This window comes from Miniopterus natalensis, chromosome 11, assembly GCF_054644295.1.
Source record: "Miniopterus natalensis isolate mMinNat1 chromosome 11, mMinNat1.hap1, whole genome shotgun sequence".
In the NCBI taxonomy this organism is placed as follows: domain Eukaryota; kingdom Metazoa; phylum Chordata; class Mammalia; order Chiroptera; family Miniopteridae; genus Miniopterus; species Miniopterus natalensis.
The window spans coordinates 35,695,826-35,722,790 of NC_142091.1; the positions used below are offsets into that span (position 1 = coordinate 35,695,826).

Consider the following 26,965-nt stretch of genomic DNA (forward strand, 5'->3'; position numbering starts at 1 on the left):
AAATTTTATTTTACAGACTTTTAAAATGGAGTACATAGTAGTTAAATTTAGAAGGTTAACATTTTCCGAAAGGATATCTATGACAGTTTAGTGGGTTTATGGCTCCATTTTAAAGGTTAATTTTGTTGTTGTTTTAAAACAGAATTTCTATTTTTGAATAATTTTTAAATATAGGAAAGTTGCAAAGATAGCGCAGACTTTTTTTTATACCTCTCACCCAATTTCCCCCATTGGTAACATCTTACATTACCATGGTACATTTGTCAAAACTGAGAGCCCAGTGTTAGTACATTGCTGTTACTAATCTGGATTTCACCAGTTTCCCATCAATGCCTTTTTTTGTTTCCAAGACCTAATTCAGGGTCCCACGCTACATTTAATTGTCATGTTTACCCACTCCTAGTTTATAACAGTTTCTTAGTCTTTTCTTTGTTTTTCATTACTTGCACATACATCCCAGTCTGGGTTTGTCTGATTTTTTCTCATGATTAGACTGGAGTTATGTGGATTTGGGAGAATACCACAGAGGCAAAGTGCTCTTCTCATCACATCATATCGGGATATGTGATATCCATATGGTGATATTAATTTTCATTATTTGGATAAGGCGGTGCTTGCCAAATCTCTCCACTGAAAATGTACTGTTTGTCCCTTTCTGTACTCTGTTCTTTGGATGTGAGTCACTAAGTCTAGCCCATCCTCACTAGAGGTGGAAATGAAGGCTAAGAAGTGGGAGATGGAATTAAACACCACCTCCTCAGGGTGGGAGTATTTAGAATTCTTCAGTATGGAAGATTTGTTGTCTCTTCACCCTTGTATGTATATTTTTAAAATTTATTTTCTCGTTGAGAGTATTACAGCTGTCCCCCATTCCCCCCCAAACCTTGTATATTTATCTATATGAGGATTGATTCCTATACATTGATCTTATAGTTTGGGTTATACTTCAGGTCTGTGTTACTTATTTTGTTGCTGTTTTGTTTCAGCTGTTGGAAACTCAGGTTGACTCCTGTACCCCTCTGACACGCCTCTGTCCTTTTGTTTTTTGAGTTCTTCCTTATTCTCTGGTGCTGGAAGATGCCTCAGATTTATTTGTTTACTGTTTTCATGATTGATGGACCTACACTGACACATCATCACTCAGAGTCCGTAGTTTACATCAGGGTTCACTCTTGGTATTGTATGTCCTATAGGTCTGGCAGATGTGTAATGACACGGATCCATCATTATAGTGTCATACAGAATAGTTCCACTGCTCTGAAAACACTCTGCATCTCTTCGTCCTTCCTCCCTCTTCACCCCAACAGCCACTGATCTTTTTACTGTCTCCAAAGTTTTGCCTTTTCCAGAGTGTCATGTGGTTGGTCTCATACAATATAAATCCTTTTCAGGTTGGCTTCTTTCACTTAGTAATATGCATTTAAGATTCCTCCATGTCTTTTCATGGCTTGACATCTCATATCTTTTTAATACTGAATAATATTTCATTACCTGGATATACTAGTTACTTATCCATTCACCTACTGATGGACATCTTGGTTGCTTCAAGTTTTAGCAATATCCAAGGCTTATTTTTAAATTTTCCCTACCCTAGCCCTAGAATCAGCCATTTCTCCAAAGAGCCCTGGATCCTTTTATGAGAAAATGGTATTTAGAAACCCAAGATTTAGTCGCTGAATGTCTTGCTGCTACTGGGGGATTATTGTTCCCAAGCTTTCTCAGCAGACAGAGCTATAATATGATTTTTTTATTTTTATTTTTTAAATCACAAATAGGATTTCCTGTCACCATTAGAAGTCTGAATTTTAAACAGATTCTTGGACTGGGGGGCTCATATCCACCAGCTCGTTCAACTTTAGCACCTGTCTCATCCCCAGTAGCTTTTCCAGAACTGCTACCTTCACCATGAAGCTCTATGAGTTTTCCTAGTTCATGGAGCAAATAAATAGATTGACGAGCCTTTTCTTTGTCTTTTCCATTGCCACCTGGAATTAATTTATTGACCACTTCTTTTTACATCATTTGTCTGCACCTCTCAGTTCATGATTTCCATCATCTTCCTCCGGATTTGGTGGACCTGTTGATTCTGAGCATAAAAGGTCTTCCAAATCTGCTTGCTGCATTTTTTAGTAAAACCAACACAGAATAGATGAAGCAAATAGCCATCAGTATTCTTGACATCCACATGAGCTTCAGTCGTGGGTGGGCCATTTTCTGACCATGGAGAGCACATTTTGTCACAGGTAAGATCCATGCCATGCAAATCAGTCAGGCAGTTTTTGCCCCAAACATCCTCAGTAATTAGCTTGAATTTTTCAAATACAACTTCATCGTTCTGTAGATCAGCTACACTCACTTCAAAAATACGACCACTAGACGCAATTTTGGTTCCTTGACTTCTCATAACTAGTGTTTTTCCAATATTTCTTATATTGAACATAGCTGGTGCTTTCACATCATATCAATCTTTATGAGAAAATGGGTTCAGTTCCTGGTCAAGGGCATGTACCTGGGTTGCAGGTTCCATCCCCACCCTGGTTGGGGTGCATACGGGAGGCAACCAATCAGTGTGTCTCTTTCACATTGATTCTCTCCCCCTCCCCCCCTTTCTCTCTCCCCTTCCTCTTCCTCCCACTTTCTCTAAAAATCAATGGGAAGAAATATCCTCAGGTGAGGATTAACCAAAAAATAAAAATTTTTAAAAAATGGTTCAACCTCTTTTTTCTTGGCTCCCTTTTTGCCACCTTTTGTAAGGCGCTTGTTCTTTCCGATCACCATGGTGCTGTTCAAAGAGCCAAAAAACTATAATACGTTTTTTTAAATAAGTGTTTTCATTACATTCTGCCTATAAATATAATTTCTGAGAGAATTCAAAATGTTCTAAATTGCAAAACCTACAATTAAGAAATGTCATGTAATAAAATTTTCCATTTCTTTTCAGTTAAAGCCAGAATTGGAGCAAGGCTCAGCCTAATGTATTTTAAAGTATTTATTATTATCTTTTTTGTTGTTGTGTTGGTTTTCTTTTGTTTATTTTGGTATTTTGTTAACAGGTATTTTTTCCTTATTAGGGATTTTTTCCCCTAAGCTCTGAAGTCAAGCATATTTCAGGATAAAACTGATGCTTCCTCTTGAATATTGCTGTTGGAAATATAAATAGGCACGGCCTCTCTAGAGGAATACCTTTTCACCAAGAATTTCATATCTAGGAATTTTTCTTAAGGAAATGTTCTTACAGCTCTGTAAACAAAAATGTTGAAAGCAACTTTATTTATACTAGTGAAAAATTACTAACAACCTAAACGTGTATTTAAGGAGATTGGTTAGCTTTCAGCACACCTAGCAAATAGTCATCACCATTTACCGCCTGCGGTAGTAGACCTTATCCTTAATAAATATTTTTAAGCCATCTTATGGATAATTTACAGAAGTAAAATAAAGGGATAATGAAAACCAACTTTATTCAAATTTTAATAAGAATTTAAGCATAGCAGACTCTAAATTTTAAAAACTGCTTTATTGAGAGAGGATTTGCTTACCATAAAATACACCAATTTAAAGTGAACAATGGGTCTCTAATCTAAGAATTATTATTATATTATATTATATTATATTATGTTATGTTATGTTATGTTATGTTATGTTATGTTATGTTATGTTATGTTATGTTATGTTATGTTATGTTATGTTATGTTATGTTATGTTATGTTATTATTATATTAGTTATCTTTATCACCCAAAAAGAAACTTTTTGCCATTAGCAGTCACTACCCGTCATCCCTCCCACCCTAGGTAACCATTGATCATCTACTTTGTGTTTCCATGGATTTGCCCATCCTGGATATTTCATGTAAATGGAATCACAGAATATACAGGGATTGGCAAAAGTAAGTTTACAGCTGTGAGTACACAAAAAATTTATTCTTGTATTAGTATTTATTATTGTATTATTTATTTATATTTCAATTATAGACCTACTTTTGCCCACCCCTGTATTGTGTTTTGTGGCTAGTTTATTTCACTTTGCATATCATCTTCCATGTTGTAGCAAGTATCAATACTTCCTTCCTTTTTATTGCCAAATAACATTCCACTATGAGTATACCACATTTGTTTTCCCACTCAGGGAATAAATATTTGTCTTGTTTCTACTTTGGGGCTATTATGAATAATGTTACTATGAACATCTGAGTACAAGTATTTGTGTGAGCATGTTTTCATTTCTCTTGGGTAGGTACTTAGGAGTGGAATTGGTGGTCACATGGTGAGTGAGGAATTGCTAAGATCTTTTCCACAGTGGCTGCACCATTTTACAGTCCCACTAGCAATATATAAAGGTTTCAATTTCTCCATATCCTTGCCAAAAGTTACTGTTATATGTCTTTTTTATTGTGCCATTTTAGTGATTATAAAGTAGCATCTCATATGGTTTTGGTCCACATTTTCCTAATGACTAATAATGTTGAGAATCTTTTCATGTGCCTCTTGGCCATTTGGATATCTTATTTGGAGAAACGTTTATTTATATCCTTGGTTCATTTTTTAAGTTAGGCCACTTGTCTTTTTATTATCTTGTTGTGAGAGTTCTTTACATATTCTGGATACAAGTCCCTTATCAGATATATGATATTTTTTCCCATTCTGTGGATTGTCTTTTCATTTTCTTCATGATGGTAGCAATCCCAAATTACTACTCTCACTTTTCTGGTTTTTCAAAATACCCCAAATAGAGCCCTTTGAATGTAGCTAACTTGGTATCAGCTGCAATGCATGAACCTGGAATGTATCAATACTTGAAATATAGATTCTGGATCTCAAATAGGTCTCTAACAGATTCTACTTTATTACTACTTCTTGTTCCTCTATTCACATCATCAAAAAGTAATACTTTTGACAACTCATAATTTTGTTGAAGAGAAAGTGGCCATCTTTTTTGCTCCATAATTTCAAAACATTTTTATTTTTAAATTCATAGACACCAACCAGAATGATCAATCAATAAATTTTTTTATTTCTACATTTCCTTCCAAAGACCTTCATATAACACACTTTTCTTCAGCATTTGTCCACTTATTAACTGTATCAAGTAAATTTTGAAGCACAAATATCATAAACGGTGGTCCAAGTTCTTGTTCCAAATTACTGCATAATGAAGTCTTAAGTGTGGAATGACTCATTGGGTGAAAATGCCTTATTTCCTTTTTACCCTTAGAAATGTATTATTCACTTATCAGTTCTTGAGTTGGAGAAAATTTGTTTAGGGTATTGTTATCTGAAGGCTCATAGTCTGAGATTTCACTTATATAACCAATTTTACCATCATCATTAGAGATTGTTACTGTCTCTTTGCATTAATTTCCTTGTTTGTGTATGAAGCATCTTTACAATTTTTCTTCTTTTTGTCATTATGAGTGAAAAGTAAAAGGTTTGATACTCAACTGTGCTCTCTGAAAACTACAAAAGAGATTACAACAATGCTGTCTCCGGGCTTTTCTCATACCTTCTGGAAAAATGACACAATACTTTTTGTGCCGCAGTGAGAAAACCAGAGGTGATACAGTGGTAATGATTTATGTCACTGTGCATCTTCTTCTTATCCATTGTTTATCTTAGGCGTCCATCATCTATTTTTATAATATTTTATTTTTTTAACCTAATTAGGAGTAATTGATAAAATAATTTGTAGGATATTGAAATAGCAAAATGTTAGAGTATACAGAAAAAAATCTTGAAAATCCCATATGTATCTTAGATTCATGAAAGGATTCAGTGAGTATTATTCTATTAGAAAAAATGTTTTTCTATCTCTTTGGCTGACTTCTGTAATGGTTTGTTTTGTCCTCAAAAGAGACAAGTCCTGTGAATGCAACCTTATTTCAAAATAAGGTCTTTTACAGATGTGATCAAATTAAAATGCTTGATGAGGGTAGTCCCTAAATCCAATGACTAGTATCTTTATAAGAGAAAGGAAAGGGAGATTTGGATACAAGACATAGAGGAGATACACACAGGGGGAAGAAGCCATGTGAAGACAGGCAGAGATTGGAGTGATGCCGAGGAATACCGAGAATTGGCGGGAGCTACCAGAAACTAGGAAGAGGCAAGGAAGGATTCTTCCCTAGAACCTTCAGAGGGAGCACGGCCCTGCCAACACCTTGATTTCAGACTCCGAGCCTCCATAGCTGCCAGAGAATACATTTCTGTTGTTTTTAAGCGCCCCCGTTTGTGGTAATTTGTTATGGCTGCCTAAGGAAACTAATAGAATCTCTAAGGAAGTATAAAAGTCATGAGATACTAATTTTTAGAAATATTTTAAACTGCTTAACAGAGAAACTCAAAAATTAAAACTGGACATATGGACCCTGGTAGTAAACTGAGAATTAATTATGATTCCACCAAACAATGAGTTACTGTACAGCCATTGAAACTGATGATAAAACTTTACATCATGTTGTTAAAAGAAACAAAAAAGTGGTTGTGAAACAGAAAGTAGAATGTAATTTCAGTTTTTTACAATGTGTGTGTATGTATGAATAGGAAAAAGTCTGGAAAAATCACCAATATTCAACTCATAAGCAATGCTAGCTCTACTGATTTTTATTTTTTCTTAAACTTGTCTTTTTTCAGATTTGAAAACCTAGTGTTTATTAATTTTATAATGAGAAAATTAGCTACACATATTTCCATTTGTGGGGAAAATCAGTCTGGGCTTTGAGCTGATTTCATTCCAGTTTGATTAACTGGTTTTTGTGATTGATGTGAGCAATCATGAACTCATCCCCTTGGGTTATCTCATCAGTTCAAATGCTAAGCTCAGAGGCCACGCAACACTCATATTCAGGATGCCCTCATCCTGTTCAGTGGCCGTGGTCAGAATGTCAACATGTGAACTGAGTCAAACTGGGTGTAAAACTGTTCCTCCTATCCCATATGACTTTTTCATTCTTCAACCACTTGATATTTAGATGCTTATCTAAACTCTGTTAATTTATACTCATTGATTTTCAAGGTCTTTTTTTATTGTGGCTATTTTATTCATGCCACATGAATTTTCATGTACCTCTGTTTCTAATGTTCCTCACTATAGCATTAGGCTCCTTTTTCATAACTCATTCCTCAAGGCTCAGCTGAAGTATTACCTGCTCCTTGATTCCCTCCTGTTTTTCCCTCCCAATAGAAATTATTTTTCTCTTTTTCTGTTCTCTTATAGTACTTATCTATTTCATGTCCTAGATGAAAAATACGCTCTTGTTTTCACAGTGAGCCAGTTTGTAGTTCTTTTTATATATGTCTATCTTATAGATAATAAATATTCTAAATAGCTATATCTACTAAAAATAGATATTCAGTATCATTACATTGAATTTGTAAAGCACAAATTCTCATTCTTCTAAAATTTTTCTTTACTCTTTCTGTTATGAATTTGAACCCACAACAGGAGTTAAGTATTTGTTAATCATTCCTTTTACTCTATTTCAGGGGTGGGGAACCTTTTTTCTGCCAAGGGCCATTTGGATATTTATAACATCATTCTCGAGTCACACAAAATTATCAACTTAAAAATTAGCTATGAAAAAAGCTCCTAGATTTATTGAATTTTGAGTCCTGCCTGTGGTTGCTTTGGCAGGGCCAGACCAAATGATTTCGAAGGCCAGACGTTCCCCACCCCTGCGTCTATTTCATGGAAATGATATATCACCATGAAACTTTAATTCCCTTATTGTTTCTGGAATGTGTGTGAATAATGATGATTCTTTATGCTATCCTCTTGAAGGTGGGACCTTAAAACACAGAGATTTCTTCTTTTAGTTAAAATTTAACCCTATTCAGATAGAAATACTAATTAACAGACTGCTTGGCATGACTCAGGAACTTTATTCATTATCACCTTACCATTTTCATTACTTATGTCATATAGCCAGGAGACAAACATTTCACGCAAATTGAGCAGCAAGTGCAGACGCTTTTTAGTAGGAATATTTAGCATACTTGGGTATACAATACAGAGGATGTGAATATTTGGATTAACCAAGGGTTGGGAATTGCCAAGTGAATTTGCTGGAAGTAGGTAGGTACAAAAGTTATAATGATAGATCAAGGAATCTCTGCTTTGGAAAGGAGCAAAGTAAGGAGATAGGAGTAGAGGGTGATAATGGAAAAAGTGGTGAAGTTAAAGAATTACAGTTCTTACTGAAGCATTAAATTATTGGTGTGGAAATACTGGCTTAAAGAACCTGACGAACAGGTGACGGTAAAGAATGCTACGGTGAAGTCCATGTCACTATCAGGGAACCTCTGCTCAGGGCCCACCTGTGCACTAAAGTGCCAGTTGTCTTTTCCATTGGCTGTTGTGTTCAAAACTAAATTCATCATCTTATTCCCTAAGTCTGTTCATACCCCTTCTGAATTCCCTGTCTAGGAAATGCCCTGGTACCCTTTGTCAGAACCCGTGTGGGTGTCGTTCCAGCTTCTTTTCATGCCCTTTGCGTTCCATCTGTCACCCAATCCTCTGCCCTGCATTGGCTACCTGAACTGCTGGCAGTGCTGTCACGTCACCCTGCTTCACATGGTGCTCCTTTGCCTGTGCTGTTTTCTACCTGGAATGGCTGTCCCCGTGCCTTTGTCTAGCTGACCCCTGCCCATCATTCTTAACTCAGCTTAAAAATGATCTCACCAGAATCCATGCCACTAACAACACATCTTTCTTGTTAAATGTTCTTCTATATGTCCAGGTTATTTTATTCTTAAATATTTCGTAACTCTGGAATCATTGATTTTTTTCTCTATAGCTTAGATTCTCAGCTTTTTAATTTAAGGACTTTTATTTAATTTTGTAACTCTGTTCCTTAAATACCTGTTGGAAATAGGTTTCTATCAATTCTGTTTTTTAAAAATATTGAAATTGCCTGGCTGGTGTTGCTCAGTGGTTGAGCATCGACTCATGAACCAAGAGGTCAGCAGTTCAATTCCGGGTCAGGACACATGCCCAGGTTGTGGGCTTGATCCCCAGTAGGGGGCGTGCAGGAGGCAGCCGATAGAGGTTTCTCGCTCATCAGTGTTTCTGTCTCTCTCCCTCTCTCTTCCTCTCTCTCTAAAAAAAAAATAATAATCAATAAAAACATTTTAAAAAACATACTGAAGTTATCTGGGGGGTTTTTTTGCTTATCTTCCCATTAGCCTGTAAATTCCTCAAACTATCTTGTTCCTCTTTGTCTTCTTAGTTTCAGTTACTGCCACATGACTGATTCAGAGCTCAAAAGTCAATCTCAATTCAATTGAGTATTTGTTGAGAGCCACCTGTGTACCAAACACTAGGTTAGGTACTGGGACACAGAGATGAACAAGACCGATAAGGCCCCAACCTTCATGACTCTAATGAGCAAAACAGGCATTGAATAAGAAATTAGAAATGTGTTAGCTATTATAAAAAAGACTGTCCTGAGGGCAAGAAGAGCATATGGCAAGGGGACTTCACCTTCTCTAGGTTGAATTGAATTTAGAGGTAACCTTATCAGTAGAATGATTATATGAGAGTGCATTTTAAAATGTCATTCATATTTAATGACCACTGGCTGTTATATCTGGTTTGGATTCTATTGCTTTTCTATTCTTGGAACAACAGAAACCCAGTTAGTTCTTTTTCTCCCCATTATTATAGAGCATTTGACGGGGCATAATCTTTTAGTTACCCCCGTATGTTATCTATATTTGACTGTGGAATGTCTTCTGGTACTTTTATGTTATGTTTGATATGTTATCCTTGAATGAATTATATTTAGCCAAATTATCAAAAGCTAAAAAACTCTCTAGTTTCTCTATCCTGTTACTTTATCCGCTTCTAAATACTTAGAATCTTTTATTAGACTTTATATGAAACGATTGTGAGTTTGTATCCTGTCTGACTTTAGAACAACAGCCAGGATAAGAAGGATCTAGACATCATGGCCAAAAGAAATGGGTAAAGAAACTGAATATGGTTAGCGTAGGGAAGACAAAGGGGAGACACAATTTGATGGTGGATTTTTAAGAACTTCACTGAGCTATAATTCACATACCGTAAAATTCACTCCTTAAAAATGTACAATTCAGTAGTATTTACTATAGTCACAAAGTTGTGCAGCTATCACCACTGTCTAATTTTATATGTTACCACTTCAAAAAGAAATCCCTTACCCATTAGCAGTCACTTCCCATTCCTCTCTCCTCCCAACCCCATCAAGCACTACTGAAATCAGAAACAGTGAGAGTGGGTCCCAGCAGTCTGTCATAGCAAACCCACCTGGTGATGCTGCTGCTGAGGACCACTGCTATAGAGGCAGACCCCCTCGTTCCTGACTTCCAACCACTCTAGCAGGAGCGAGGTGAGGGTTGACAGTTCCTTATGCAAATGCTCGATGAATCCCCATGTCCCCCATCCCCAGCCTCACCAAGATTCCATGTGCAGGCCACCTCCTTTCTGCTACAGCATACTCCCCATTTCAAATAGTGACTTCCATGCTTCAGAACATTGGTCATCATTCACCCATCTGTTTTCTATCATCCAAAGATTTGTTGAGACCTATTGTCCCCTAAAGGCCCCTTTCCTGTTTTTTCCTTTTAATTTTTTCATTATTATTTTAAGATTGTCTCAGAAAGGAGTGAATATAAATATCTGTGCTTAATTCACTATTTGAACTTCATTTTTACTAGCTTGAGCGATATTAATTTGCTTTTTTTTTTAATTGCTAGTTAGGTAATGCATTGTTTGCATGGTGATTTATTGTCTCTGTCTAATGTAATGTCTAATGTCTCTAACTCTGCAGTATATGCTTACTACCTTAGAGGTCTAAACATTGGGTTCTCTACCCAGTTCCAGCATTGTATTCCTTGTGAGGAAAATGATTAACCTGCCCCCCCCCCCTTAAGTGTATGGGAGAATAGCCGCACCCTTCTTTTATCTAACTTGCTGAGGTCTGGCTAAGCAAACAAAAGATCTCAAGGATTGAATGTCTTTGAAATAAGTAGGTTTGATGTGAGGTTTTTTAAAATTCCGAAATAATCCTTTGAGTAGTGATACAAATAGAACTCATTTTGCTGAAATACAATGCCTGTTGGCATTGTCTAAAAGCAAATGCAGGTTACTATAGTGAGACATCAAATTAATCCTTAGTAATTTGACCAATATGGACAGTAATTGGAGCTGCAAAAAGCAAAACTGATGTTATTTCTTTCGGTTACTGTCTAATCTTATCCAAATCTATTTTGCTCTGGTGGTTTTAATTACTTTTTTAGGAGAAGTGAGGGTGGGGGTGGAATCTGTTTGTTACATGTTCACAGAATTTTGGTTGGGTTAGGAACAAAGAGAATTTATGTCATTTTAGCTGTTTTGTTTTTCCCTAGCTTGTTTACGTCTCCCTAAAAATAACTATGGGTACTTATTTATTCAGCAATAATTTTAGTGTTCACTCATGGTATGTGACTGTGTTGGACACCAAGGAGGATGTTAAAAATATAAAAAGCCCCATTGATTGACATATAGAGGGCACCAGTGCTATTACAGAGTTAAACAGCTACTAAGATAATGTTATCCCTGCCAGAAGTACTGAATTTGTCCAACGAATAGTTCTGTTAATTGAAGGAAATACAGTCAGAGAGACTTAAATTGGAATTCTAGCTTCTTTATATACTAGTTTTATAAGCATAATGCCTGAACCTCCACTTCCTAACTATAAAGATAAATTAAAATGGCCACCTTGCCATTGTGAGAATTGGATACTATGTAAAGCCCAGTGTTTATCACAATTTGACATGAAATGGTAAGTGCTATGGTGGTAGAACTGATGACAACTGACACCTGGAGAACCCAAGGTGGTTATAAAGGACTAGCTAAAGAAAGAAACCAAGGTGGTGCACCCAGGAAGAACAGCTGACATTTAGTACTAAAGTTATTTTACAGCAGTGGCAGCACTGCAGTTTACACAACAGAGGATTGGGACAAAGAGTGGGTCTGCCAGGATTTAGGGCTCACAAGACAGGTGAGGTTAAATTAAATCAGTGCCTGGAACAAAGGAAGGGATTGGGGTACAGAAATAAGATACCTGTCAGAATTTGAAGATTAAATTCAGAAATAAACTGTGAGAGCAGATTAGGTCATAATCTGCCCAGAGCTGTGGTCAGTTATGTTAACAGTGAAGTACTTGTGCTTTTGTATATGCCCACCAGCAGTGAATGAGAGTTCTATTTGCAACACTTTGACAAAAATTAGCGTTGTCAAGTACTTTTTAGTCCTTTTGATAAGTATATGATAGCTCATTATGGTTTTAATTTGCATTTTTGTGAAGACTAATATTGTTAAACTTTTTTTCTCATGCGCTTCTTGGCCATTCTTATATCTTTCATGAACTGTCTTTTCAATTATTTTACCTATTTTTATTAGGTTGTTTTTCTTACTATTATTGAGTTATAAGAGTTCTTTCTATTTTGTAAATACAAACCCTTTATCAGATATATGTATTGTAAATATTTTCTCCCAATCGCCTTTCTTTTCCATCTTTTCAGTGTTGTCTTTTGAAGACCAGTGTTTTTATTTTGTTAGCATATACTTTATCCATTTTTTTTCTTCTGTGATTTGTGATTTTTGTGTCCTATTCAAAAGGCTGCAAAAATTTTCTCCTAATTTTTTTCTAGGAATGTTATAATCATCGCTTGTACATTTAGGCTCTGTTATCTCCCCTACTAGTCTATAAGCTCCTTAAAGGTAAAGCCATGCCTGATTTATGTCTGTCTGTATTTTCCATAGTGGTTAATAGTTTAATAAATATTTGTTGAATGAAGAAATAAATGAATATGACTTCATGGTAGATAATGATAATTGTAAGGTAAGGGCAGATAGCCAGGCTGTAGGCTGCTATCTCTAGTTCTTGGCTACTGTAATCTATGGACGTGAATTACTTCTGTGCTTTTGACTTATTTCATCAATCTGTTCTAGTTGGGAGAAGAATCTCCATTGAAAAATGCATTAACAAACTTGGAGTAATATTATATTGGATCTATTTAGATATTTTAAAGTACCCTTACATATGAAAGTAATTTAATTTTACATTCCCATGTTGTTGGTATGAATTCCTCTTTGCATAAATTTAGAAAATTTAGTGTTTTAAAAAAAATCAAAATTTAATAAATTCACCTGTAAACTATGTGCATGACTTATAGAAACCACTAAGACACTGCTGTGTATTTTACTTTACTAAAATAGATTTGTTTCCTTTTACACAAAATAAAAGGAAATTTCATCTTGGTTGCTCTCGAAATTGCTACTAAAGAAACTCAACCATGGTTTTTATTTCTTTCTCACCAGTAGAAATTGGTAACAAATAAGTTTAGTCACATATGTTGGTTGATATTTACATTATTTTTCTTTCTTTTGATGTCAACCCCCACTTTATACCCCTATGCTGAAAAAAAATCTGTGTTTTGCCACTTGAAACAGGTGCATAGGACAGACAAATAAACATGTGTCACATAAATCTCTATAATTTAGAGAACATGCAAAACCTGAGCTAGCCTTATTTCACATTTAAGAGGCAGGTTTAGTGTGTAAATTATGGTAGAGATTTTTGTAACCTAAAATGGAATGAAAAAGCATCCTGATTGACCATCAGTGCTTACAAACGACTATCCCCTTTCCACTAAGAAGAGGCTATACATAGAGAAAAGCATAAGACAGAAAAGAGCAGCTATAAGTGGTAGAGAGTGGCATTTGCAGGATAGCAAGTGAAGGAAGAAAGGTGAGTCAGGAACAGCCACCAAGAATGGAATGACCATGTCGTATAGAGGGGCTAGAAACACCCAGATAACAGTGACATTAAAGGTACAGAACTTCTCTCTGGAACATATGGTAATATGTTGGGGCTTACGGGACCATTCATGGTCTGTGCTTCACTTTGTTGGATTTGAAGAGTACACGCATGCAACACAAGAGAAAGTGGGCCATGGAGTCAGACTCCTTTGGGTAAAGCCAGCTTTGTTCTGCGCCTCCAGTCTAGTTTCTTAACCAGTCTGAGCTTCAGTTTCTTCCACTCTAAAATGAAATGAAATCACCAGGCTCATAGGGTGGCAAGGATGAAATAAAATGTGTGTAAAGTGCCTGATGGTCAGTTAGTTTCAGTAAATTTTAAAATTTTTTCTTGTGATAAGATACATATAACACAAAATTTACTATTGGTGACATTTTGCAATCAGCACCACTCTCTAGCTTCAAACATTTTTATCACCCAAAAAGAAACCCCATACCCGTGAAGCAGTCACTCTCCATTCCTTCTCCCCAGCCCTTGGAAGTCACTCTTCTGCTTTGTGTCTCTATAGAATTATCTATTCTGGAATTTTCATAGAAAAGAAATCATACAATATGTGGCCTTTTGTGTCTGCCTCCTTTCATTTAGCATGATGTTTTCCAGGTTCATCCACATTGTAGGATATAGTAGTACTTCATTCCTTTTTGTGTCTGAGTAATACTCCATTTTGTAGATATAGCACCTTTTATCCATTGATAGACATTTGGGCTATTTCTACTTTTGGGCTATTATGAATAATGCTGCTATGAACATTTACATACAAGGTGTTTTTTAATACCTGTTCCCATTTCTTTGGGCTGTATGCTCAGGAGTGGAATTGCTGGGTCATGTGATAATTCTGTGTTTAATTTTCTGAGGGATCACCAGACTTTTCCACAGCAGCTGTACTATTTTTCATTTCTACCAGCAGTGTACAGGGGGTGGCTCCACATCCTCACTGACACACATTATTGTTCTTTTTTTTAAATTGTAACCATCAAAAAACTTCTTCAAAAGTATATTGATTAGGGATTTTAAACTTTTTTTTGGTATTGGTTCTTTATCTGGGGTTCACATAATAATTACTTTGGGACTTTTAAATATACTAATGGCCAGGACCCTTCCTAGGTTATCTGAATAGAAGTCCCTAAAGGTAAAGCCTGGAATTAATAGTCCTCATTAAAAACCATTGCCTCTGGTAGAGGTTCTCAAAATTTGGTCTGGGGTTTCCTGGGGCCCCCTGGGATCCTTTCAGGGGAGTCCTTGGAGAGTAAAACTATTTTCATAATAATACTAAGACAGTATTTACTTTTCTCATTTCCATTCTCTCATGAATGTGCAATGAAGTTTTCCAAAGTCTTCATGGCAAGTGATAGCACAGCATGTGATAGCATAAGCTGATAAAAGAATCCAGCTGTCTTCTATTAGGCCAGATATGAGAGAGATTTACAAAAATGTAAAACAGTGCCACTCTTAGGAGTTTTTATTTTTAAAATGTTCTTTATGACATATGATGGATTTGTCGTTTTTAAATGAGTTGATAAACAACATTTTTTATATTTTATTTTTATTGTTGAGAGTATTACAGATGTCCGCCACTTCCCCCCTTTACCTTCCTCCACCTAGCTCCCACCCCACCCCAGGCCTTCACCAGGCTGTTGTCTGTGTCCCTGGGCTAGGCATATATGCATATAAGTTCTTTAGTCTCTTCCTACCCTGCCATTCCCTCTGAGATCTGTCCGTCTGTTCCATGTTTTTACATTTTTAAAAAATTTCTCAGTTTTAATTGTAAATTTTGGTAGACATAACCTACATAAACAAACTCTCTGAAAAGTTAATTTGACTAGTTTATAGGTAGAGGAGCCAGGATTTCAATTTAGGTCTGTAGAGTACTTAATCACTACCATAACCTTAAAAAAGTAAGCATGTGTCCGGATGTGCACAGGACTTGAGCCCAGGAAATTGTTGATAGGTCAAAGCCATAATTACTCATCTACCTCTGTAGTATCAGGCCTTAGAAAAGGTAACCTTTGAAATCTTTGTGGACTTAAACAACATGTGAGTACCATGTGGTGCCCTTACCTAAATGAAAGCATTTGTGTGTTCTCCGGTAGTTCTCAGCACAGGGACTGCTAACTATGAGAAATACAAGAGGGGCGGCCGAGGCATGAGTAGATGCAGTTGGCATTATGTATATCTTTTTTGTAAAGATGATTTTCATTTCACATTGAAACATGAGGATAGATATTCAGTCAGAGTAATTAACAAATTGTGACCCTTTAGAAAAGGTTATTTTCTAAGACCTCATATCCAATCAGTCTGCCCCCTAAAGGGCCCATCATTGTGGGAATGATGAAAGTACCAATACAGTAGTTGTTTTAACTGGCTCCTGTCCACTATGGAGAAGCCAAAGAATCAGGTGCTGCCCTGTGTACCGAGAATGGGACAGGGTTGTTTTTTCATGTGGCAGTATTGAAGTTCCTCAAAAAATAAAATCTTTGCTCATTAGAGAAGTTCACCTGATCTGGTCCTTTTCAAAGATTTACTTATTACCTACAGATTAAGAACTAATGTATGAGCAGTCACTTTTCAAAAAACTGATTCTGTTATCTCCTAGTGCCTTCTGTGAAAAATTATTTCAGAGAATAGCAGAATTTTTTGCTTAGTAATTGGTATTCTGTTTACCAGCTTCCTCTTCCTCCTCTGTCCTCACCCCTATCCCAATGCTGTTTCAGAGACTCAGTTGGGAATCAGCATGTTTTATAGGAAAATGACTTACTTGGTTATTTGACAAATCTTAATTGTCTAGTGTGAGTCAGGCACTGGGTTAATGAACCAAAAATCAGATAAGGTCACTTACAAAATTTACAGTCTAATGAAGGAGATGGACATTAAACAAATAATCACATCCATAGATGTCAGTTTTTTAATTTTGAAAGGTGCTGTGAACAGTAGTATATGGTGTTATTAAAGACCTAAGAAGGTTGGAAGAAGACTGAAGCCAAAGTGGGGAGTAAGGGAGGCATGAGTCCTGCTTGTGATACATGAAAGGATCAACTGAGCAGATGCATATATGCTCTGCAGCTCAGAGAAGTCTGGGCAGAAGATATAAATTTGTGAATTGTGTGCCAATGGGTAGTCGGTTGAAGTCGTTGGCCTAAGTGAGATGATTTAGGGAGAGTTTATGCCTGAGAAAAAAGGAGGTCTAGGACTAGTTTTGAAAAATCCTAATGTTTAATGAGCAGCTAGATTAGAGTGGAGATGGAGGCGGAGATGGATGGAGGTTAGATAAATAGGAGGAAAACTAATAGACTAGAGTGTTAAATATTTCAAGAGGAGCGAGAGTATTTTAAGGCATGTCAGGTAAAATCCAGACTCTTTATCATGGCTTATAAGGACGGCCCTGTGTGTTCTGATACCTTCCTACGTATTTGACCTCATCTTTTACCACCTTATTGCTGGCCTACTTTTATTCTTTAACATGTCAGGCTCTTTCCTACCTCGGGACTGATGTGCTTGGTGCTCCCTTTGCTGGGTAGCCTTCCCCCAGTTCAGATGTCACCTCAGAGAAGAGTAGCCAACCCTGTACTCCCTTTTGCAGGATTGTTGTCAGACTATCAAACTTTGGATTTCATTACATAATTAAAATTAAATTTTGCTTGGGCGTCAAGCAAATCAAATAAAATTTTAGGACATGTTAAAAAATTAATTTTACAGAAGTGCTTAGCATTAGTAGTAAAGAAGGATTTTAGATTGCATCCTCCCTAAGGCATCTTGACATGAATGATGAACCAGTGAGAGCTACATCTTTTTCATACCTTCCACCAAATGGATTGCACAATGGAGGAATAGGAGAAAGCTGAAAAGGGGGGTGTGGCCCACGCTGTTCAGCATGATAACCCAGTGGATACAAAGCAGTAGTAAAATAGATGGTTATTTTCTAGATGATGGGAATACCACTTGACAACGATGGTTTTAAAAGCCAGTTTAAAGCTGTCTGTGAGTTCAGTTCAGTGAACTTTGCTGAACTGACAGTTGAGAAGCAATATATTGGGAGTTGGGGGACTGAAGGAAAGTTGCTGATTCACCTTCTGCTGATTAAGTTCTTCCCCAGCTAAAGAAAAATAATTCCTCTATTCTTTCAAAATATAAAGATCAGCTCTTAAATTGCAGGGCCAGAAAGAATAAATGGCCAGGCAATCAGTGACCATTTTATAGTATTCCACTTGCCAATTCAGGGCTTCATAAAACTCCACACAAGAGAGAAAATGACCTTTGAAGAACCTTTTTTGGTAACTCCTCTTTATTTTTAAAAAGCCATTTTTGTAGCTGTCTTGGTTGGTGTGTATTGAGTGTACTTTTGTTATCTTAAACATCAACTCCAAGCTCTTGGACTTTCCTTATATAGCTTTCCTCGCTCCATAATTTGGCACAAGAATGCTTTGTAGTGCTGAGTGTTTTCTTTTTTGCTGGTTTCTTCTCACAGCAGCACTGGCCTTTCACCTGGTTTTGTATCTTATTTTAGAAATGGCCTTGTTCTCAGATTTTGTTTTAAATGCCGGTTGGTCCAAGCCTTGCTGCAAATGACTTTCATGTCTTTGGAAGAGAGAAAAAATTTTAAATCAGCATAAATTAAATAAGAGAAATTTCACATGGACCTAGAAACAAAAATCATTGCAAAGATACTAGAAATTAATGCCAAGCTGCCCCCATCTTTCACTCATGGAAGAATGTGAAGACCAGAAAGGCTAAATGACTTGCTACAGGTTACAGAATATTGATGAAAATGTATCATTCTCATTATTTACATGAAGGCAACATATCCTAGCAAGCTATACTTTTAACACAAAAAACAAGCTATTCGTAAGGAAGGGAAGTATTAAACTACTTACCCTAGTTATCTTTGAGTGTGAGGGGCAATATTCAGTTAGGAGCATCATTATTTTTATATCATGACTAAGGCTGAGTCAGATCTGGATTTGAATCTGGCCTCTACCATTTATTAGGCTATGATTCTGAGACTTTGAGGACAGCTTCTTAACCTCTCTCTTCTTCAGCTTCTTAGCCTGAAAAAATAGAAATAGCAATGCTTACATTATTGAGTTAACTATAAAGGAGTTAACTGTAAGGTTCTTACACCTAATGCCTGGCCCACAAGGAGCCCTTGCTAATGGCAGCCACTGTCACTGCTACTCCTGCTATCATTGCTTGTCTGATAGAACACGGGGCACTGACAGAGCGGATCATTACTGAATGACTTAAACATTCGTTTGCTCCAAGACTGGATGCTGAGTTAGGCAGTTTTTTAGCAAACCTTCCAGCTCATTTTTATCTTTCTGTTAATTCAGAGGAAGCACCATGGCCATCAGTTTTTACTTACCCTAGTAGAATAATACACAACTTTTGGGGTACCTCAGTTAGAGCCTGTTCTTGACTATAATTCAAGTAAAACTGCTGATCCTCTTCTATATTTTATACTAGAGGGCGTACCCTGCGTTGCTAGGGGAAATTACCATTGTTAATTAAAACATCCCTATTGCTACTCATTTTGGAACATCCTACATAGAACTTCCATGGGAGAAGCAGATGCCTCTGTGACTGAATCTGTAGTTATTTTAGAAAGCACAGTCTTCTCTGTACCTGGTATAATACAAATAGCATGTCTCCTTTGAGCAGCAATCCCTTGGCCTTCCTTGTATTTCAAGAAGATAACTGCCCATTTCTTGTAAATCTCCCTCAGAGCCCCCAAACTAAATTTTTATTTATACCCTGGGAAATCTCAATAAAATACCCTTTATTGTTTACATCTGTATATACAATTTCTTGTGATACAGTACCAGAAAGAAATGTCATCTTATTTATTTAGATATAATATTGCTAGTATACCTAAAGATTGCACAGTCATAGGTTGGAAACTCAAGGCCTTGTAATTCAAATTTATTGTTTGGGACGGACCTAGATTGTTTGATCCATTTTAGGTACTGAGTAACAGCACAGTAAAATACAAAGTCGGCCAAAATTAGGTTTACAGTTATTTGTAAGGAAAATAATACAATAATAAATACACGAATAAACTGTGTTTCATGTACTCACAACTGTAAACCTACTTTGCCGCACCCTGTATATCTGAGTATTTTTCTGTACATCTTTGTCGTGTGGCTGTTAGGGAGGATGTGGTACTTTTTGAGTTTACAACTGAGGAAGCCTGTCATCATCATCAGTACTCATTCATTCAGCTTGAGCACCTGTTTTATCTTAGGCACTAGAGATGCAAATATGAATAAAACATGATTCTTGCTCTAGAAAATTTCATAGTTCATCAGGGGAGAAAGACACTGAAATACATAATTACATTTCAGAGTAATATGTTCTGTATGCTAAATAAATATGAACAAAGTGTTATAGTCATTAAAAGGAGGGAGTAATAAGTTTGGGGGAGTGTGGCATGGTGACAAAGAGAAAGTGACACTTGAGCCAAGTCTTGAAGCTTAGATGGGAATTTGCCATTTGGAGAAAGAGGAGCAAAGATGGACATTAAAGAGTAGGGAACAGCCTATGAAAAGGCCAGACATCATCCAGGGCCATGCCATGTAAGGAGAATGTCTTCATTGCACCTGGAGACAAGGCTGTGTGAAAGAAAGTTGAGTCAAAGGAGTTTAAATGTTATCCTTTAAACAGTGGGAAGTCATTAAAGATTTTTAAATTTGGGCCGATATAGTCACATTTGAGTTTGAAAGCTTCGAGTAGTTTGGGGCTGAAGGAAGAAAGACAAGTGGCAGTTGTCAGTTAAAAAGCTGTTGTACCCAGCCAGTGTGCTCAGTGGTTGAGCATCAACCCATGCACCAAGATGTCACTGGTTCAAGTCCTGGCCAGGGCACATCCCTGGGTTGCTGGCTCAATCTCTAGTAGGGGATGTGCAGAAGCAGCCGATCGATGTTCCTCTCTCATTGATATTTCTCTCTCCCTCTCCTCTCCTCTCTCTCTAAAAATTCAATAAGAACATATATTTTAAAAGGTGTTTAAAAAAAAAAAGAAAGCTGTTGTAATTTTCCAAGCAAAACACAGATATTTACTGTGGAGGTAAAGAAAAGTCTCTGTGGAGATAAAGAAAAGTCTCTAGATTTCAGAGAACTTTCCTAGGTGTAAACAATATAATTTTGTGCTCAAAATGATACAGGAAATGTGGGCAGTGGGGAAGAGGTGGGGGGGGGCAACTAGGGCGATTAACTGAGATTAGCAGAATTGGGAGGAAATTAAAAGAAAAGCAGGGTTGTTCATTTTTTTGGGTTTTGTTCAGGGGGGTAGGGCAAGAGTTTTCTTTTTGCACAAGGTAGATTCAGTGTTTTCAGGGACATTCTACTAAGGAGTCTGGATCTGAATCTTGGGAGAGAGGTTGCCATAGTAATATTTTTTAGTTCTTACTGTTTATTTTTCCATTAGAAGCTAAGGTTCTTAGAGGTCAACTGATCATGGTCTCAGGAAGGTGGCTGTAGAACCAAAACATAAATTCCTAAGCCTCTTACCAAGTAGGCCTTAACTGAAATGGCCTTTTGAAAGAAAAAAGAAATCTTTTGATTTTCACTATAATTGTTTTACTGTTTCATTTCCCAGAGTATCTTTAAATAAATAAATACATACATACATACATACATACATACACATACATACATACATGCTAGTGTGTATATTCACAGTGCATCTATTTTCTGCACTATGTTTTCTGATCTTAATGTTATTTGACTGATGACAGACAAGTAAAGAATGCTAAGGATGATAGCTGAAGAACCCCTAACCTCTTCTTTTGCTCTAGCAAAGCCTTAAAACTCAAAGATTACATAGTCCTGGAGAAATAGTCATTACTTCCTATATGTTTGATCTAATCCCAATGTTGCCCTGTTTCTGAGGGGACTGTGTTTAAAAATGAAGATGCAGTGTCCACTTCTGTAGGAATTTAAAAATAATTTTTCTTGTTTGGATTGTTGAGCTGTAGTTTTTTTTGAAAACCAGGGAATAAAGTAGACAGTTCTTCAAAATCCACCCTGGCCCCCAAATTTTAGTGGTCACTCAGCATTAATTGAAACACTTGGGTGGTTGGATAGGCTTTGAACAAGGCAAATCACCACACATATCTGGTATTCTTTTTTCATATATTTAAAAAATAATTAGCACACTTTATCCACATGAAATTCTAGCTTTAACTGTTACTATCTAGATTGTCTGGGTGGCTTCTTGGGCTGCGGTATTTTTCCTTTACTTTGTTCTTGATTGCTGTGAAATGTAGTTGCCTGCTGTGTATGGCAGCTGCAGTGGAGTGCACCCAGAGGTGGTTATAATTCTATATTTAGTGAGCCATAGGGTTTGTAAAGCATTTGCAGATTCCTTCAGGATAAAATCGTTTCTATAAATGTAACATTTTTAATGAAACTATTATTATCACCCATTAGAGAAATACAGCCGCTAATATGTGTGGATTTGTGGACAAGACAGAGGCACAAAACTTTTTTTTCCCTTAAGAGCTCTCTGGGTATTTTAAATACTTAAAGTTAATCATGTGAATCCTATTTTTATACTCTTAATCTTGAATTGCAGAGCTTTTACTCAAGTGTTTACCTTTGGTCCAACATTTCGAGCAGAGAATTCTCAGAGCCGGCGACACCTGGCAGAGTTTTATATGGTAGAAGCAGAGATCTCTTTTGTGGAGAGCCTTCAAGATCTCATGCAGGTAGGTACACACGTCTTAAATTGGTTTCTAAATGACAGGCGTCTGTGACATTAAAAGTGCTCTGTGTACATTTTTACATCTGTGCATTACAGGGTTCATAGAATGAAGAAGATAGATGACTACTTAATTTAATAAACATCTACCGAATGCCTTTAGTGCAATAGCCAGACAGATTTAAGTTCATATCACAGGTCTGCCATTAACTTTGTTATGATGTTACCTAACTTTGGTGATCTTTAGCTTCCTCAGCTATAAAGTGAGAATAATAGTGCCTATTTCATAAGGTTATTGTGAGAAGTAAAAGAAACAATGTATATAATGTAAAGCACCTAGTACAAGGCCTGGCACTTGGCAGGCTCAGTAAATAGTAGCTCTTGTCATTTCCTAGGCAAACAAATAAAACATCTTTATGGTTAGAGAAACTTCTAGATAGCTATATTAGAAAGCATCCACAGTAGATGTCAGAGCCTTGTTTGGGGGGCAAGGGATAAAGCTGGAGAGGTAGTCAAGAGTCAGATCATGAAAGAAAGACTTTGAATTTAAATGCCATGCTAAGGAGTTTCAGTTTAATCCAAAAGTTAAAGGAGAAGGAGTTCTCAGTGGGAAAGGCCATGGTCAGAGTTATATTTTAGAAAAATCTCTCCAGCAGCAATACGAAAAATGATTTAGAGGGAGATAAGAATAGGGACGGGGGCCCTGTTAGGAGGCTGTGGTCATAATCCAGATAGAGCACAAAAACTGCAGTGAGGAGACCAGGATTCCATTCTCAACTCCATCAGTTACTTGCTATGTGACCTTAGGCAAGGGACTTAATTTCTCTGAGCCTCGGTTCCCTCATCTATAAAATGGGGATAATAATTCCTACTTCATAGAGCAGGTCAGAGGATTAGACATAATATATATAAGGCACTTAGCATAGTTCATAGTGCTTAGTAAGTACCCAGAAATTATTAACTATTGTTATTATGAATTCTCTATTCAGTACCATTTTGATTAACATCTTAGTTTGGATTTATAATTAGAAGATGTTTATTTTAGCAGCTTTCATGAGCTATCACTTCCATTCATTTATATTTCCTTCTATTATTTTCATCCGGTAAATGACCCAATTCCACTTAAAACATAAATACCAAGTATACCACCAAACAGAACTGACTCACTATTTTATTATCCTGTCTCAGGTTGAATTTCCTAGTAAACAAACTCTAAAGCAGAGATCACCATGTTGGGGGTTATTGAGGAATACTCTAGAGAACAGCACCTGTAGGGAGAGGAAGAAAGCAGCACTGGGCAGAGGGAAAAGTTGAACTGTGATGTATTTACAAACAGAGGCCTTAGCCAGTTCTTTGAGGAACTTTGGAGTTAGAATGGTCCTTCGTAGTTGTCCCATATGAAGGTAAGGGGGTGGGCATTTGTGCTTCACCCCATTGTCCAGTCATTGGACATGGGCCAGCCTTGAGAAGAGACGTAACCATGAGTAAGACAGCACTCTTGGCCTGGACCATTCCTGAAAAGGGACATGACCGTGAACCATCAGCAGTTAATATTACCAGCAGAGAAGGCTCTTGGTCCTGAAGGGGTGTTCTGGCCACAAGCCATAGTATCCACTTCCGTACCCCTTTAACACCTTCCACTATTGTTCTAGATCAGTGTCCCCACTAGGGAGTGGGTTGGGAGTGGTTGCTAATGGCATTTAGTAGGTAAAGACCAGGGATGCTGTTCAGCATCCTACAATGCACAGCCCCCTGTCCCCAACAAGGAATTCTCTGGCCAAAAATTTTAGTAGCAATACCTTTGAGTAACCTTTTTCTAGATTTAGGGATTCAGGTCTGAGTCTCGCTTGAGGTTAGTAAAATTCTTTAAGTTGCTTTCAGTTTGAGCCCACAACCCAATTCTGTATTACTCTTTCCCTCAGGCAGTGAGAGTATTGTAAGGAACAGAACCCTACTTTTTACTTCCCTGTTTCTTCTGCCTTGACCCTGTCCTCCTCCAGGGCCCCAACATAGATTCCAGAGGGAATGGTTACAAAGACAGTATATAAAGCATGTTAGAATTTATTAAACATCATAATCTTTGCTCTAGAATTACATGTTCTATAATTAAATAATTCTTATGTATTTGGTAGTCCATGGAGTGGGACTCAGGGCATACATTGTTGAATGATTTAATTAATTAAAATATAAGCTTTGCTCCTAAAGATAGATTTTAAAAGTATGCACCCCCAAAAGTGATCTCCTGCTTCTCTTAAATTTTCTTCCTTCTATAAATTACATTCTGTGGGAATTACTGTCTTGATGAAGAGCAGAATCTTAAATACTAAATTAGAATATTGTAACAAAGAATTTTCCTCTCATGAGGTATAGCAATTAAATATTACTATTTTAGTGCCATTGAGTAATATACTTTTAAAGACATCTGAGGATTATGCTAACCCTTCAGTTAAGTTTCTGTTTCCTTCAGATATATTTATAGAGCGTAGTCTGAAAGTCAAGGTTAGAGAAGCCAATGATTTACTTCTCCAAATGGAAATTTACTGCTCATGAAAGACACCGATTTAACAGCTCCAGTGGTCAAAGTCTTCGTCCTACAGATAGGTGTACTGTCCCTCAGCAGTGCAGGTGCACCATCCAACCTACCTGTTCTTTTTTCCTCCCAATATGCATTGGCTCTTTTAAGATATGACTCTTCATAAGTCACTCAGTTACTTAGTGACTTTTTTATCTCACTGCTAGATTGAAGGCGATACAGCCTCAAGGTAAAAGATCTTTAGCTTACTTTTGCTCTTCTTTCATCTAGTTATTTCTTACTTCTGTATTATATATTTATATCTATATCCACCTATATATATCCAAATATAAAAATGTAAAAAATATGTAAATGTGAAAATGGCACATATATAAACATACCTGGTTATCACTTGGTAACTGAGTGCTTCCTTGTGCCCAGTCACATTGAATTACTTGAGCAGACTCTTATGCTCCCACTGCATCTGTGGCCTTGATAGGGCTCACGCTGGTGCAAGAGGGTAAAGGAAGATGCCTGCCTCTGCCAAGGCCTATGCTTAATAAATATACGTGTCTTTACAAGTATAACATCTGGAGGGCCTAATATGATTTCACTGACTTCAAACCAAAAATTTTAGTTTGGGTTAAAAATATTTTAGAAACATTTTCCATTTCAATCATTTTTTCTTCTATGAACAAGTTTTTCCCATGAGAGTTCTGTGGACGTTTCTGGTAGAATGATTCTTATATGGGATGGGCAAAAGTAGTTTTATAGTTGCTTTTATGGAAAATAATACAATAATTAATAATAATACAATAATAAACTGTGTTTCACGTACTCACAACCGTAAACCTACTTTTGTCCAACCCATATGCTGATTTGTGTTAAATAATGATTTGTGTTATTTTTACTTTATGCTTTAGTAAAGCAAAAATTTATATATTTAGACATAGATGTATCTCATTGCCCCTCTAATTTTAAATTTACTTTCCTTTACTATTGCATGAATGAAACACTTTTCAAAGTGTCTCACTTGTCACAACTAGTATTTGTTGTGTGCCTCTGTGGACCAGGTACTAAGCTAAGTCTTCTACATGGATTATTTTATTTAATTCTCACAACAATCCTATAAGCTAGGTTCTGTCATTGCTGTGATTCTACAGGGGAGTATATTGAAATTTAGAGAGGCATCAATCAATTTTAGCTGTTTATTTGACATCCCACTTCAATATCAGTGTTGAAACTTGACAAAAGATTTAAACATTTCTGTTTCTTTTTGTCCCCTCTGAGAAGTTGCAGTTCCTCCTCTAATCAGTCTAGGGGACTGAACTTGCTGTAGTACATTCAGGATGAAGAGGCCTAACAGATTTATTGTTGCTAAAACCTGAGAAGCAATCCTTATAATACCCTCAAGAGGTTTTTCACATATAGTGGCTCACATGTCAAGCAGTTCTGTGTCTTTGCTCGCAGGTCATGGAGGGGCTCTTCAAGTCTGCAACAATGATGGTTCTCTCAAACTGTCGTGAAGATGTTGAGCTCTGCCACAGGTTCATAGCTCCTGGCCAAAAGGTAATTTGTTTTGTAGATAAAGCCCAATACATCTACCCTTTAAATATGTTAATTACATATAATGAATATAATTATAATTATGTTTAATAATAAATTTTCTTTTTTTTCTTTTTTTACCAAGGACAGATTAGAGCATATGCTAAAAAACAACTTTTTAATGTAAGTAGATATTATACTTTCTTTGAACTTTATTCATACTTTATCATCATATTTTCATACTGTATTAAATTTTTTGTTTACATATCTACTTATCACACTCCCTAGACTCAATCAAGGAAGGCCCATGTTTTAATTATTTTTATAGTTCTTGTGTCTGGTTCATAGCCAACAATCAATGTTTCATGAATATAGTAAGATA

At 36.6% G+C, this 26,965-nt stretch overlaps 1 protein-coding gene and 1 pseudogene across 3 annotated transcripts in view; one reads left to right on the forward strand and one right to left on the reverse strand.

Annotated features, from left to right (window-relative positions):
• Positions 1-26,965, forward strand: part of NARS2 (asparaginyl-tRNA synthetase 2, mitochondrial) — a 101,973-nt gene that overhangs the window by 45,722 nt on the left and 29,286 nt on the right. For 2 of the 3 annotated variants that reach the window (XM_016196338.2, XM_016196339.2), the window contains 3 exons: positions 22,401-22,533; positions 26,509-26,607; positions 26,729-26,766. In XM_016196338.2, the coding sequence (XP_016051824.1) occupies positions 22,401-22,533; positions 26,509-26,607; positions 26,729-26,766 (270 nt within the window). The remainder of the gene's footprint in view (positions 1-22,400; positions 22,534-26,508; positions 26,608-26,728; positions 26,767-26,965) is intronic. The other variant, XM_087821631.1, reaches the window with a different exon arrangement.
• Positions 1,732-2,778, reverse strand: LOC107524463 (40S ribosomal protein S3a pseudogene; annotated as a pseudogene).